The sequence below is a fragment of the Gasterosteus aculeatus genome, chromosome 15 (assembly GCF_964276395.1).
Source record: "Gasterosteus aculeatus chromosome 15, fGasAcu3.hap1.1, whole genome shotgun sequence".
Lineage (NCBI taxonomy): Eukaryota > Metazoa > Chordata > Actinopteri > Perciformes > Gasterosteidae > Gasterosteus > Gasterosteus aculeatus.
In genome coordinates, this window is record NC_135703.1 from 9,019,933 (window position 1) to 9,036,881 (window position 16,949).

Sequence of the window (16,949 nt, forward strand, 5' to 3'; positions counted from 1 at the left end):
CAAGCATTTCCTGAAATTGAAGCCCCTCGTCAATCTCACTTTTTCATCCGTCTCCTAATAACTTTCTGCCTCTTGTCCGTCTTCATTTTGTTGCTTTACATTTGGGTTTGGGTGGGGACACACGAAATATGCATTGCATCACCTGCTTACCACGGCAGCGAACCTCTCTGTTCGTGTGTGTGTGTGTGTGTGTGTGTGTGTGTGCGCTCCTGAGGGAGGCAGCAGGGTTGGTGAGTCACAGAGGATGGAATAAAGAGGCGGAGGCTTTCCTGATTAGGTCAGCGTGTCTGCCACAGGCAACAAAATTAGCCTGCTTTATTTACAGGGCCTTTTCCCCGGTAGCCCGGTCTACCTGCCACAGGGGGTAACGGCAGGAACAAGGGAAGCGTGCATTATTCTCATACTGCTGTGGTTACGCTGCGAGGGAATCTCTGCTCGCATATGGTCAAACAATCCTTCCGCAGGATGTATTTGCTGACTTGTTCCCTCGGCGGGGCAAAACACAGACTGGCGGGAGGGATGCCAACTCCTTTTCAGAAGGAGAAATAAGCCACGTTTTGCACGGCACCTCGTTCAATCCTCACCGCAAGAAGTGCAAACAGTCTCTTACATTACACGTGCATAAATTAGCCCCTGTTGAGAGAGACACGGCGGGATGAGAGCAAATGAGTAAAGCGCTCTCACTGGATGGGGGGAAACCACCGAGGGACGGAGGCTAACAGAGTCTTTTGTTCGCTGCTCACAGGACCACAGAGGTGTGCTTCACGGCTGTCAATGTGTCAGAGGCTTTTGCGTCAACTGCGGTGTGCACCGGGCAGGGGCGCCCGTAATGAAAAATGACGACACCGACGGGGGCAAAGAAGAACACCGCTGCACACCTCGCGCCACTACAAAGACGGCGGGATGAAACGGGTGACAGCCGCCTACCAATGAACCGCGAGCGAGAGGGATAACTTTAAAGGAGAACTTCAAAAAGACGCTTCAAGCAGCGAAGGAGCGCCCCGCTGGTTTCTGTCTCCTCTAGTTTAACCCCGTCACTTAAAAGAACAGCATAGACACAGAAAGATGTTAACAGGACGTGAAAGAGAGAGAGTTTGAAGGGGAGGGGGAGGTGGGTGTGGGTGTTGGGGAGGAGGGGGGGACGACTCTGCGTGAGGGAGAGAAAGGGAATGAGCAAGAGCAAACAGGGGGGGGGGGGAAGAGAGAGAATTCTCTGAGTATTTTCCATCTTCCCTGTGTGGCCCACTTATCTGCCAGGCGGCAGGGCGGCCGTGTGCTTACGGCGCGCTATTGGCTGATTCATATCGCAGAGTCGAGGCGATGGCTCCGCCCGCATGGCGGAGGCCGAATGTGGCGACTCTCGCTGCTTGTTAAATAAGCGGGAAGGCACATGCACTGAGCCCACGACGCCAAACCAGCACATGGCTTGTCGCACGTGAGTGTGAAGCGATGCTTAGTATCATGAATAGTCTAAAGGCCGGCGCAGCCGCCAGAACAACAGGCGGAGTGACGTGTTTTTGTAGGAGACGACCCAGAGAGTCACGTCTATTTGTTTATTTGTTTATTTATTTATCATAGACTTAATTGCCCCGCGCATCGCCACTGCTGCTTTTCATCGCGGACACATTTGTCCCGTATTTTCCTCCACAACTTTGCGGCGATCTCCCTCCGTGAATCCAACCCGCTTCTACAACCCAGCCAATGACGCGTTGTAGAAGCGGTCATATTTACGCATTTCTTTTGACAAAAGCTCTTCAATCTGATCCGTTCTCTCGTAAACATTCTGGTATTGTGCTATGAAAACGGAAACGTGAGACTCCGTAAAGGACGTAGTTAGCAGACCAATCGCAGCCTGGTGCGCTGCGGGAGGCTTGCGTCGAAGAAAAAAAGCCTAGAAAAATGGGTCGACACACGCAAGGACGCAAGGGGGTGTGAAAAGGCACGCGAGGGACACGCAAGGGGGTCTCGCGTCTGCGTCGCTCTGAAAACTAGGCTTTAGTTGTGCTGCAATGAATTCAGCGACTCATTAAAGTGAAAAGGAATCATTTCAGCAGAAGCTTGAGTTCTTGTCATTGCCTTGTTGCAGAGCGTTACTAGTATCCTTGGTCAATTATTCAACACAACACAATGGGCTCTTTGGCTAATTTTCCACTGTGACGTCTGACCAGTTTTCCATTTGTTTGTAATTTGAGTGTGTAATTTCTTTTGTTGTATCTCTATGAATGCATAACACGGCGTGTTTTTGTGTCAGCAGAAGAGAGGCTGTTAGGAGAGTGAGGCGCGCACTGATCCAATGCTTTGTCTTTACTGCCCCAATTAGTGATGAAGGTATTAAGACACTAAGCTGGGCCATGAAATTAATGAGACACAGAAGGAAAACCGCATACCCAGAGTTTAACTGTCCTCCCAATTTTATTCACCAAAGAAGTAGCTACTTGTCAATAAAACGTCCTCATAACTAAATTTAATTTATGGCGGACTGAAAACTACCTAATGGAATATTAAAGTCTATGACAAACACTGTTTTGCAGTGGCGGCCACGGCTCGGGTTCACTGCATGACTCATCCAAAGCTGAAACCACATGTTTTACAGGTAAGGTGACCACTAAGCGGATAAAGACTCACAGGGGAGAGGAACTGGGGAGAGGCTGAGGTGGACGAGGAGACGAGCAGGCCGACGGTGAGATAGCATGTGGAATGTGTCTGCAGCGGGGGAGAGGGGGGGAAGAGTCCCTGGGAGCCGTGCAAGGGTTTGATTTGGCAGCAATTGGCCCTCAGGGGGAGGAATAGGAGACAGACACACCCGCACGAGCAGGACGCCATCGATTAGGCCGAAGCGCCGCAGACAGGCAGTCGCACGGATGAGACAGGAGAGAGGGCGGGGTAGCCCGCCGCTGACAAGCTCCTGAGGAGTTGAGGGACGCACGGGGTAGATTAGCAGAGTGCGCACGGCTAGAGATACAGGTTCTGTTTCTGATACGGCAACACCGGAACAGGGAGGAACATTATCTCGGTGACAAGCGTGTGTGTCCGGCTGAACCGCCGGCCCTTGTTCTTATCACGCGTCCAGTTTGACTTTCTATTCTTGGAAATCAGTCTTTCTCCCTTTAAGGCCGTCTGCAAAAAAAAGGATTCCGGCGGGTTTGCTTGCAGAGACAGAACCACGCAGAGACGAAAAGCCTGCGCGGCCTGAAATTTGACCTTTAAGGAAATCAAAGTGGGGAGGGGCCGGGGGGGCTAGTAGATAGACACACTGCACACATTCAGTTACATAGCACATTTCATTTTCTATTTCCTTTACCTACTGGTTTGTAAAATGAAAAATCCATCCTAATCCAAAATTAGTTCATTCCGCAAAGTAGGGGGAGAAAGGGTCCCCCCCCAGGAGAGGTTTGTCACGGGGGTCGTTGTCATTGAGAGGATAACTTTCTTAAATGACCTTCCACCCTTTGGATTAGTCCAAAAGACAAAGGCAAAAATAAACAGGCAACTTCTCAGACGCCTGAAATCTCCCACTGTGCTCGCTGGTGCTGCCTTCTTGACACTTTTGGCTGAGCTACAGGGAGCCACCGACACAAAGACACACACAGTCACACAAACAGATAATAGATGGAATAGAGTGCAAGTAAAGACATGCCCGAGGCACTGTTTGTGGTGGCTGCTCTCTTCATTCAGAGAGAAAGTGCATGAAAGTTGCACAGATTGACATGAATCCAAACAATTATCGTTCCTACAATCCATTCACCGAGGAGTCCATCAAGCCGATCGCCCTTAAACACCTCTTGCTGTGCAATGCAGGTTTATGACGCCTTGACGTGAAAGGTGCCCCAGCTATTACCGCGCCTCTCTCTGTGCCACCTCCTTAATCCCACGGCCCCGGCGACAAGCATGTCTCAAGGCTGTGTGAATGAGAAGCAGTGAATAAGGTAGACGTGGTAGGAAAAGAGGCGGGCGGCGCGTCTTTGGCCTCACCGTCAAACACCAATAACACGGCTTACAGTCGCTGGATAAGGTCTCAGGGACTGAAGATGAAACAGTGCTTTTTGTTTGGATAGGAGATACACATGACCTCCCAAGTTAAGTTAACAAAATGAATAAAATGAACACTCTATTTAACAGCTTTGCTACGTCATCCTCTCTCTCGCGCTCTCTCCTGAATCAAATATACACACTTTCCAATATCTTTCCTCTCCACTCACTTAAATTTTCACTCATAAAAACGCTGCCTTCTACGACTTGGCTGGAATTTTTATGTCTTTTCTTGGCCAATCTCAGAGGAACGTTGTCAAGGTGATGTGACGATGACCCTTAGCCTCCTCATTAAATCACACAGCATGAGAGCATCAATTAAAATTAAAAAAAAGTGTCAGGGAAGCTTTCTTTTATCCGTTTCTACAAAATCACAATCTCCATCAGCACTCGCGTCAGCATCTGTGTCACAACCTTAATCGGACAGCCGGACCGACAGAACCAAAGAAAGTCAGTTAGATCCGACTCGCCTAAAGAGACGGCTGTCAGACTGACAGACGGAAAGTTGAGCATATGTCACCATAGCGCACCGTTCAGGCTGAATTCAAAGGGAGACGAAGGCATTCAAAGGACAGACAGAGCTGTATCGGAGTTCAGACTCGCTGTGCAGATAAGGGCCAAGGGGGTTATATTGCTTTTCTTCTGCCCCCCCCGCTTTGTTCTCGGTCTTAAGGGAGTGCGAGAAAGACGAGAATGACAGTAGCAGAAGAGAGTGAGAGAAGGCAGAAAAAGAGTCAGGTTGCTGGTCCCCCCCCCCCCCCCCCCTCTGGAACAGCGGTGTTGGTCAAAGCCTCGTTAGTAGAACTCGCTTGGTGTTTCCGAGGGTAATTAGCGGAGGTGGCTGGAGCGGAGGGATGCCGCAACGTGATGGATCATTTCTGACAGGACCGGAGTACTATTGCCCTCCGGCCCTTCCCTTTTGCTTCGTCTTCTCCAGTAGGCGCAGCTGTTGCTGCCTCCAGCGTACATTCGACTGGGAGCACTTTGACTCAGCTAGACGCGAGGCGTGAGCTAAATCGCAGAGTAATCTTCAGTGGAATTTTAAAGGGAATTTACGCGCTGCTTCAAATCTCAAAGGGTTTGCAGGTTCACTTCCTATGGCTGTGGGTGAAGAACACATATGCCCTGGAGCAGCATCTAGTAAACTTTTGCTCCGCCCTCCCATCCCTCCTCCATTCTCCTCTTGTATTCTCCTCATAGGTATTTTTTTTTGCACATTTTAAAAAGCTTCTTTTCTAATATTTATTACTAGATTGCATTTGCTACGTATGACTATGGCGGGAGTTTTCCATTGCCCTTGAGACACATCGAGCCGTGCAGCCCGTTCCGGTCCCTGCGCTGGTCAGCAAAATTCAAAAGGTCAGGCCAATGTTATTGCATTGATGGTGATTTTAAAAGATTTTCAAGGTGGGGGGGTTGGTGAAACAAAGGCCACCATTTGGCATTATTGGATTGGAGCAACAGTGTTTGTCAGATACATTGATTTTTCTGGGACTGGTTCTTATTATGTTGATGTAGGCAGTATGCGAGCTGCTACATATGACCCTGTAGTAAAGTGGATGACACGTGCCTACACTAATAAGGGGCCTATTCTCCTCCAGCAAGGACAAGTCAGTCAGTTGGATGATAATGATTAAGGATGGGTGTATAAAAGACTAATGCCCTGTCAGTTTAATACACTTAAGCAGTATGGCCATTGGGGCAGTATGTGCCACTTGTAACCGCTACATTAAGACACAGGTCACTCACTACAAAGTGATCCATAATATATTGTAAACAATAGAGGAAAATGTACTTTAAGTAAGAAACTTAATTCAGTCCATAAAACAAAAAATACTATCAGTGGATCACAGTAGCATGAAAGTAAAAAATGCGCAGCTATAAAAGAAGAATAATATATATTCAAAATGCTGTACTGTGTCAGATGTCTCAATCGGGACCAATGAGATTGATTTACAAGTCAAATAACAAGACGAGACGAAGACACAAAATCTGAAAAAAAGGAAAAACATATAGTCTCTTTGTTGTTTTGCCTTCGTCTCTGTTTGTGTCTCCAGCTACTGGCCGCTTCCCGAGGCTCCACAGACTCCTTTCACTCCACGACCTGCCTGCCCTTAAACATCCCTCAGACGCCGTTATACTACTTTCATGGCAAGAGAGCGGAAAAGTATTTTTTACTTTGAAGAGTTAAATGAAACGAAACCAACCAGAAGTATTGACATGATATGAGCTGGTCGAATTCTCTGGATATCCTCCTATAGCATGTGAATCAGCAACCTTCACAAAAGGAAAGGAAATAAGTGCCTCCAGCATGAAAAAGAAAGTGGCGCACCCTGGGAACAAACAATACGTCTATGTTGCTTTTATGATAGATTGTGTGATAGATTTAAAAGCATTTTCATACAGACATACTTGCCAAATGGAATTCATGTTGATAAATATGAGTTGACAGTGGTGCTAAAAACCGAGAACAACAAATCAAATGAACAGTAAATATTGTCTTATAAACAACATCATTGCTCCTTATAAATAAATAGTACATTTCCAAAAGGGAAGGAGTGTACCCTCTCATGGTCCTCCCCCTTGACTCAAAGTGATCATGTGACTGACAGCTTAAATTCCTTTCAAATCCAGCCTTTTTAAATGAAGTCATACTTTAAAAAATGAGGCAAGTGAATCAGCAGCGCTTCCGTAGCAAAAGGGACAGCGCGATAACAAGAAGCATCAGTAAAAAACAATTCCATCTTTGGAAACACTGTAATGTCACAGCAGCGGAAGCCATCAACCGCCGCCGCATCGACATCACATAGCCCCTGGTTTAATTCTCTTAGTCTACCTCTCCTGAACACTGACCGCGTTTTCCATCGAGGTCGAGGAAAAAGGGGTAAAATATGCTACTTAATTTTGTGACTTTTCGACCGGAGCCCTGCTATCCCCACATCCCCTCCTACACACCGCCATGTTGCTCATTAGCTCTGCCTGGCTTTTCCCAGCTAATTCACTTGTCACCCACAAGCCACGTAAATGCATTCAACCTCCTCTGCTTTTTGTCAGATCACCATCAGCGTTTCTTGTTTCCTCTAAAGATTTTTTTACCAGTTTGTCAAACCACCAAACTGCCATTTAGACTTTGAATTAAATTAGATCCATGAAATGATGCTGCTCTTCCTGCATTTAGATCCAAACAAATCAGAAGACTGACTTCAATATAATGCATAATCAAAGCTGAGATAAATTGTAACAATGATGTAATAGATGAACACAGTGCCCTTGGTAACACAAGTCGTTGTGTTAAAGCGTAATAAGTCCTGTTGAATGGATTCAACCTAATTAGGGACCTTTGGCTGTGATTGCAATGATGTTTATGACATTTTGTGTGCTGTCTATAATTGTGATTCCAATGAATTATATATATATAAAAAAACAAATAAATAGGGGCTGAAATCAGAAGCATCACTGCTGACCTTTTCAGCAATTCCCCTGCCAAATTTGATTGTAAATAGTCAAGCATTATGCTTCAGTAAACATTGAAAGTACAAATTTTAATAAAGCAGTCCAATCTACCGAAAAAGAAAAAACGATGACAGTGTTAATCCCTATGTGACAAATAGGGCGGCTAAATAATTCTTTGTATTTTATTATCATTTATTATTTGTATGTTAACAGTCATGCGTAATATTGGTGGTATACTGTTAATCATCAGTGATATAAGAGAAATCATTGTAAGCTTGAAAGTCCATCCATCCATCCATCATCAAACCGCTTATCCTGCACACAGGCTCGCGGGGGGGCTGGAGTCCATCCCAGCCAACTTTCGGCGATAGACAGGGTACATCCTGGATTGGTCACCAGCCAATCGCAGGGCTAACACAGAAACAGACAACCATTCACACTCACATTCACACACCTACGGGCAATTTAGAGTCCCCAATTAACCCGATCCCCAGAGCATGTCTTTGGACTGTGGGAGGAAGCCGGAGAACCCGGAGAGAACCCACGCAGACACGGGGAGAACATGCAGACTCCACACTGTAAGACCACTGGGCGGAGTCCAACCCAGGACCTTCTTGCTGTGAGGCGACAGTGCTAACCACCACGCCACCGTGCCGCCCAGCTTGTGAAAGCTTGAAAGTCAGTAAAACTAAAATGGCCTGATTTGTATTACATAAAGTCATCATTTACTGGCTAACGCTGAGTATCCACATGGCGGAAAAGTGCCGGTAGGGCACTTCAAATGCACTGTAAGACCTCGGAGCACAAAATGCCTGAGCGCTCTCAAAAAAAGATGATGGCTTTTTCTCTTGGTGGCGGCATGATGCCTGGCAATCAAAAAAATAAATGCTGTATGGACACTCAGCCTTATTTCACTGACACCTCTTAAGCTGCATAACACATGCGTTGTGTGTAATGGACAAAGAAACATGTGTGGGAATATGTACAGTATGTTAATAATAATTTACCATACAACCAATAACCTACAATTATTATTTGACCGCTTAAAGTTCAGCCCACCCTAAATTAAGTTGACTGTAGTTGGTCACTACACTTTAAAGTAGCTGTATTTAACATTGTGAAGATATAGCAGCATCAACAATTTGATACTTGAGCTTTTTTTGCTCATACTCTGCAGCTGGTGATAGATTGTGACTTTAACCTTTTTGTGGTCGGGATTGTTGTGGCAGCTGGGTCACATGTCACTCCGACCACAGCATCCCTGCGCGCAAGGCCCTAAGCATGCCTGTTAACGATCGGTTAACAGGGGTTGGTTGCCGGTCGGAAAAGTAAAATTTAAATTGGCACGCCAAACATGAAAGTGTGTCCTCTCATTCATCTGTGCTTTTTAATACGACCCCCTGCTTTCTTGCTCTTGCTACGGGAAGGACAGCGGTCATGGACGAGTCATGGGTTAGGATGTCCTCTGCTCTGCTTATCACATGACATAGGGCTAATTAACTGGAGAGCGAGAAAATACAGGCCCTGCAAGGAGCAATAAACATTCTCCATTAAAAGGCGCTCTAATTGGAATGCAAGCTACAAAGGCTTGAAGGAGAACACAACAAACACAGAGGCCAGTGTAATTGTCCACCGAGCTCTGACGAAAGCAAACATAATGGAATAATTATCAGCCAAGCACCTCCTACAAGGCCATGATAGAATGCTGTGCAACTTCTCCACAGTCCGACTAAAGTTTCCAGACAGCGTTTGATTCAGGCACGGAAAAGGTCACAGACATTTCAGCACTCATGATTTTCAGAGAGCACGTCATCAATGAATACCTTGTGAGAAAAACATCCAGCACAGAAAATACTACAAGTTGTATAAATTTCCTCAGTTTTAAAGTTGAGGTTTTTTTCCGTACGGACAAAATACAAATTCCTGGTTCCTAGCAGATCAAAGCAAAGTCTCAGAGGAAATGGCATTACACAGGCAGGATTCACTTCCGTGTAATGGCCAATTCTAATTTAACACATTTCATGGATACAGAAATATCTTTAAACAATGCTGGAAGTGGGATCTTATTTGGGTCACTTTCTTTGCACTGCTTTTAAAGTGAGGAGCAAGCAAGCCAAAGTCAACAAAGTCAAAAGTTATGGGGGGAAACTTTATGATTTCCTAGTCAGCCAAAAAGATCCGTCCACTCAAAGCCTTTAGGTGCCGTGGTTGATCGATAGTAATGGAAACGCCACGAGGCCTCCAGAGCCCATTGCCAATTTTTTACCATGACTCAAATCTTCCTCCAGTAACCCAGCTGCTTACAGGGATGGACAGCAGGCTTCTGGTGGTGATAAGACAAGCGTGCAGGGGCAGAGGGATGGATGCGGCAAAAATAGTTTTAGTGTGTGCAAAAGGTTTTGTGTGTCTGCAAGCGCCGATGATTTCCAAAACACACTTCAACGGGGCAGTCCGGGTGAGGCAGGCAAGCGCACAAGGGAGCGAATCCACCGCAATAGTGGAAACCTGCTGAATTTGCCTTTCACATAACGCCATACCGGCTTCATGGCCAATTTATGTATCACGCCGGGCACATTACGGACTCCTCTGTCAGGTAAACGTGTTTAGGAGTGAAGGGGAAGGATGGATTTGACTGGGAGAGGAAATAATAAACAGACAGATTCATCTCCATAAAAGCTTTCAGGGGTTCCATTTGGGTCAACACACTGCTGCTAGCCATGAGACTGACTTAGGTCATCTCTTCTATTTCCTACTTTCTATCCTGCTGCTTTTCATGTTCAGGTGTTCCCGTGGATAGCAAGGATTTAATCATTTTAGATCATGTTACACATGAGACCATTGGAAAACCCTTGCACATCTGGATTCATTCCAAACCAAATTAAATCCAAGACGGCATTGTAACGAGGTTTATATTTTCATTTAAAGGGAGATTACATTTAATGAGGTTGCGCCTAGATTTTAGACTCATTTAAAAGCCAATCAAGGATCAATTCTAAACTGTCACTTGTTTAATTTGTTCAGATGATGTCATTTACTAAGACGACATTCAGTAGCCAGAGCATCAAAGGCAAGTTCCTGTTATTATTCGTTGTTAATATATTGCTGATTTATCAGTAATTGTCTGGCAACACACTATTTTGCAGTGTAAAATGTTTTCATCTTCAGGGACCTGCCTGGTGGGATGAAGGTTACACAGAAAGAGAGAGGAAGACGGCATAGGAGGCCAAAACATCTGCTCGGGTATATAATGATGATGCTGCTTTGGCAGACGAACGGAATAAGATATGATGGTCACGTCTGCGAGCACGGAGTCTTCATCTGTCCCCTGGGGTAGGTGGAGTGAGCCGGGGACGCCGGTGGGGCTGGGGAGGGAAAGGCAGACTTGGGGACGATGTTTGCCAGCTCAATTTCTGGTCCCAGAAGCCAAGCAAACAGTAAACGGGAGGTGTGTGTTATGAAAGCGGCCCATGTGCTCGGCAAACTGCAGACCCTTGTATTATGAAAGTCGAGGTTGGAATCTGGTGGAGTTTGTATCAATTTTCCCTCCCGGCCGTCTTAGAGGGGATCGCGACCACGTTCTTGCACTTGTGTTGTGTGGTAGTTTAATGTAGGACGCAGAAATGTACAGAAATTCACGGCTTCGCTCTGTTTTTCTACGTGACTTTTCATCCAGGAACACTTCCTGTCGCGACCGGCTTCATGACCCTTAAGACAAAAAAATACTGTGTGACGGCAAACATTCAACCAATTACAGACTACATGAATCAATTGCAAGGCGTGATGGTGATATAAGCGCATATTCCTCATCTTAAGGTGTAAAATCTGTACCCCAATTGAGTTCAATACTTATGGACCAAATGTTTTTACAGCGAGCTGGAACAATGAAGGCTGAATCCACACCTATGAAACACCAAAAGGTGCTGTTTCGACTGGTGAACAGTCAACAAATCAGAGCTCTTCCAGGTTAACTGTCCTAACAGTAATAGGTTTGAAGTATCTGCGAATTTGTTGGAATGGCCAAAAGCAGAGATTTTCATATGATGATGATCAGGAATGTTTTTGCAACCGTATCACACCTTTACTCCTGAAATTGTCCCATGTCTTCTTTCTCCCTCCATGTCAACTGTGAGCTTCACATTTACTGATTCATGTCCATTTGTGTCACAGCAACCCTTGTTATTTTTGTCACCTTGCTCTCTCCCGGTCTCTGACACAGAGAGGAGAACAAAGCTGTTATTTTCTGTCTGAAACACAAGGTGACGACCTCCCAGCAGAATGTAAAGCGCACCTTTTTTTCCCCCCCTCTTTAAATGCTTGGAAATGAATCATGAGAAAAAGAAATGTTGAGAGTTACATGGGCTTTTGCTATTGATTCCATTTCTATGACCACAAATACGTTAAAGCGTAATAAGCCTATGTTTCAAATCCCCATACTCTGGCATGGCTTGGAATGGTCTTGTTCTTACCTACAAATCACGGCTCTCTGCAAAGCCCTCGACGGAGCGATATGTCAGTGACCACAGGGGAGGCAAAAAAAACAAAAAACAGAAGGCAACAGACACAAGCAAACCCTCTGAAAAATGTATTGGTTTTTGTTGAGGATTTTGCCAGTGTGAGAGTATCAGTGGTGTTCCTGATGTAGCAGATCCTCTGAGGAGATGGTGAATGTTAAAGGGCTTTCTCGTGAAGGCTCTTGACAGGAGATTTGTTTATGACCTTCAAAAAAGTAGGAGGAAGTCAATGATAGCTATGATTGCATCCTTTTCATCTAAAGGCATGCCCTGCCACTGAAACGTAGAGCTGTTTCAATTGCAAGTTAATTCTCACAGTATTTGAACTATATCTTAACTTGATACTTTTTGTAATACAGAAGTTATGAAAATCTTTCTTGAGTCACGGCCGATGTTGCTTTCCGGATAAAATAATGGTCCCAATCTCCTCCACGGTGAAGTATACCGGTTGTAGAAGCAATCCCTTTTCTTTCCCACATTACCAAGACATGGTTAGGATTAAGGAAAAGAAAACTGCGGTGTTTAGAGAATCCGACTCCACTTACAACGAGAGACGCATGTTAGTGACGTCGGTCTGCAGCGGAGAAACTACAATTTCTCCGTTGATTTACTACAAAGAAGCACCTCCTAGATGCATTTGTCCAATTGTTGTTGGTGAGTCATGTAGACAACATAAAACAACAAGGTTCAAAGTAGTACTGTGTAAACAGGAATATAATATATATTTATTCATGCTAATGGTTACTTATATGATCATTTTTTCTCGGTCATGATCGTTATTTCTCTCGCAGAAATGAATTGTGGGACAGAATTGTCTCCTTTCCTTTCGTAAAGGGTGCCGAGCCAAGTTAGGAAGCATTGAAGCATCTTTCCTCAGCATAAAGAGAGAGATTTGAACAGCTCTCATGACTCTTGCGACAAATCAAATCCACCCCCCCACCTCCCCCAAGTCTTGAAGCACTATCATTGACACAAAGTGTTACAAAAGGTGCAATGGCACATATTCTTGGACATGGTCTGGTTTGTGTGCGGCAATGAAAAGGAAGTCTGTGTAACTGTGCTGCCGGGTGGCTTAGTTTTCTTCATCAACGTATAAAGTCCATCCCCATTGCTGCTCCTTTGACCCACCACATCTGCCAGAACACAGTTGGATCTTTCAGTAGCCTTTGCTGGCAAACAGCACCAGCTGAGGGAGCCGGATTACACAATTTCATTTTTAACAAGACCCCACTAGACCCTGGACCTCTGTGGCAGCTCATATTTGTAACTCCTTTTAAATAAATATGCAACAATACACTTACAGAAGACTTAGCCATTTTGTAGCTGCACACAATCTAGTCTCACTGACCAATCAATACAGTTAATCAATAGAGACTGATGTCCTCTGCCGTACAAAGTTATTGCACCTTCCTGATCCATCTTCATTTGGGGGCAAATAAGTGGAGAAGATAACCCGACATGTCTCTTGAAATTAGTGAGCTCCTTCACCTTACTTTAACTACACTGGAGGTCCGTGAAGGGGATTGCTCTGCAAGGGCATATTGGTCCTGGAAGTGTTCATTTGTCCCAGAGTAGGACAAAAGGAGACAAAAAAAAACATTATATGCAAATAAGTGGTTTTACATAGCTTCTAAAATGATATCCTCAAAACATTGTTGTTTTGTTGGTCATTAATAAATCACGTTGACATGAGAAATGAAAGGGGGCCGCTCAGGCAAACGGTCCAACTTAATGCTTCACACGGTGCTCAAGCTAACCTAAAGGCTAAGCTAAACCTAAAGTTAGCCTCGCCGTTAGGTTAAGTTAGCCGTCAAACGAAAGCGTCACGTGGAACGAGGCCTTTAAATGCTGCCGCTCATTGGGGAATTGGTTGGGGGGAGGAGGGGGGACGAGAGGAGAGGAGGGGAGAGGAGGGGGACGTTTCAGAGCTCCGTCCACAAACCCACCACGGTGACGACAGCTGACAGGACATGAAATAAGTTCACTCACCGCGGAGAAGTTCTTCTTCCTGGGGGCCTTCGGCGGGAAGGCTCGTGTTTGTGATCCCTCCCCGCGCCTCGACATGGCCACGGCTTCCGTTCTGTCCAACGGCGAGGTAAATCCAACCGGGGAAATGAAGGGCAATGCTACCTGTTTTAATCCACACTGGCTTGGCTCTCAGAAACGTTACGCCCTAAGATGTTGTGTAGCGGTTGCGAGGCAACTTCAGAGACGCTTTTGTCTGGTTGCTGCGGGGACGTGTGTTTCCTTGTTACCATGGAGATTTCACGTCACTGTCGAGAGAGACGTTCAAAATGAGCTGTACGCACCGGTACGTTGTACTTCCTTTGCTCTTCTCGTGAAAAGGAGTCGTTATGAAGATGGTGCTATTATTTATTTCATGACTTATGTTATTTCACAAGTGATTTTTGTTCTTTCTTTTTCTGACTCTCATTTCTTTCTCTCAGGGGAATTACATGCTTCTGAATATTTATTATATCCTTACTGGACCGCCTAATCTTCTCAACTATCATGAAGTAAGACCGGTGCATAGACTTCTGTCTTCTTCATTTGAAGAGGTGTGCAGGTATAAATGTCTAACAGCTAGTCAAAAGAGTTATGCCCCACTTTTTTGTTCATTGATACGAATAGTTCAGTCCTCTCTTATTGCCGTTATGTGATTTTAACTAATCTAAATCTAAAACCTGTAAAAAGATAACTGACCACTAACATATATCAACTATACATACATATACTATATGTGTCACATTTTAGACACAAAGGGTCGATCCCGTCCACATCATTACACTTATGCAGCGGATCCTCATCCAGAAGTATATACTTAATGATGCTTTGTCTGGCAGGTGGACGAAGGACTTGACTCTCAATAAGCTGCTTAGAGAGCAGCTCGAGCTCTGAATCATTCCAATTTAGGGATGAGACACTTTTAATCTTCCAATATCGTTTTTGTCTCTGGAGACTTTCTTGGGTGGACCAGTGCAAATGTTATTAATCTTCAGAGCACAGGCAATTTCTCTAAAAGCTCCTATTTGATTTTTATGGCTCCATTGAGGGGGGAGGGTATAACGGCAGGGAGGGAGCCTGTAAACAAGGTATGCAGGGAGGGCAAGTAATGTCCCTGTCAGCATTCAATGTTGGTCTCTCTCACTTTCTCTCCCCCTCTCTCTTCTTCGCATCAGAGGATTAAAAAGAGGCAGAGGGGAGTTTTCAGGAAGCAAAAGAGGCAAACTGGAACGTCAGCATGAATTTAGCTGAACTGAAAAATTATTGTTCAAACAGCACTGCGCCATCTCACTCCTGTGAAGTGAGGAGGCAAGTCGGCGTTTTTGAATTGTAGGAATAGCGAAAGCCCGGAATGATGCATGAAATACCAAATATATTGTTAGTTTTGAGTCATTATCTGTTGGAAAATGTGTGTTCATGTGTAAACATGTGTCCGGAAGTGTGTGTATCTGTAGCTCTGCGTAGGTCAACATGCACATCAAGTTAACACCTCAGCGCCTCGCAGCCTCCTAAAGGACGAGTCCGTGGTGGATTCTCCGACGCTAATGATGTATTGTAGATAACCTGGTGGGTTTTCGTAGGTCGGCAAAAAAATATGAGGAAAAACATCAAAGAGGGAAAGCAATAGCTGGCATCATGCTTTGATCAACGTGTTATTTTTCTTCTCCTACACATGTACCTTCATCCACATGGTGTCCGTGGTCTGATCTCCAGATCTTTTGCTGGGCCGTGCACCTTCAGGCTTGGCAACCATTGTCCACTGCTACAGAAAACCGCAATTACGATATCATTAGAGGAGAAACCCATTCCTACCGTACAGAGCAGAGGAGCCACACTGGGCCCGACAGAGAAGAATGTCAGCAGGAACAGGACAGCAGAGACTTTACTGCAAAGTCAGTTGGCCTCCAATTACCATGAAACAAGACAAACAGCCATTAGTCTTGGCCATTAGGCTGTAGGGAGAGCGGCCAGAGGCTTGTTTGCTTTATTGTTGTGTTGTCAAAGTTTACACAAACGGTACGTGGCTACGGTATTATGCCGTTGTATCTGTGTGTGCTCATGCTCTGTTACACCTTCATGAATTTTAAACCAGAAAACGAAAATGTGATCTTAGATTCTGTATTCTACACTATCAAAGACATATCAGCCTGAGAAATCCATAAAAACACTTTTAAAGCACAATGAGCCTAATATATGATCTAGTACTACTACTACTACTACAGCAATATTGTGATTAGTTATGAGGAGTCTGAATACATTTTACAAGTGTTACAGCTTTTCACACTTTTGCCTTAACGTAGTGTAACCGTGGAGAATATTAAGTTGCACCAAAATCAGAACAACGTCCTATAAAAGCATGTAATGTAATGTGTGCACAGACTCTGTTTGACATCCCCTTGACCCTTCAGTGAGTTTTTCTGCACTCCTCATACCTTAAGCAACAACTTCAACTATCAAACACAAAACATAGTGAATTTAGCAGGAAAATAAAGCTGAGATGGACTTTGGTGAAATGTCCCTTTAGAATCCGTCTCTTTTGTTACAGGTGTCATCACATCTTATCATAATACTGCAAATAGCAGATATGCCCCAAACACCAGGAGGGTAGACAAACGTTCAAGCCTCCAAGCTTACCAGGAGTTTGGATGGAGGTGCCAGTTTGCCTCCTGTGCATCGCAGAGGTGCCCTCAAGCAAGGCACTAGATCCCCAAACTGCTCCCCAGGTGCTGTTGAGTAACTATCCACTGCATAGGAAAACTAGCTTGGGTTAAAAGCAGTTTGTATTCCAATGTTTGCTGCATGTGTACACGTGTGACAATAAAAGGTGATTTACATTTACCAACACAGTGATACTACCTTTGTGTTGTTTTTCTTCCATATAATAGCAGTTTGGGTATCTAGACTGTGGTCTTTTTTTTCCCCCTGAGCCCTAACAAATCCAAAAGCACAGAT

General features: G+C 44.9%; 1 protein-coding gene across 2 annotated transcripts in view; it reads right to left on the minus strand.

The window, feature by feature from the left end:
- pacrg (PARK2 co-regulated) overlaps positions 1-14,277 on the minus strand; it is a 108,758-nt gene extending 94,481 nt beyond the window's left edge. The window contains exon 1 of one of the 2 annotated variants that reach the window (XM_078090026.1): positions 13,983-14,277. In XM_078090026.1, coding sequence (XP_077946152.1) covers positions 13,983-14,057 — 75 coding nt within the window. In that variant the 5' untranslated portion in view covers positions 14,058-14,277. The remainder of the gene's footprint in view (positions 1-13,982) is intronic. The other variant, XM_078090027.1, reaches the window with a different exon arrangement.
- Positions 14,278-16,949: the final 2,672 nt, after the last annotated feature.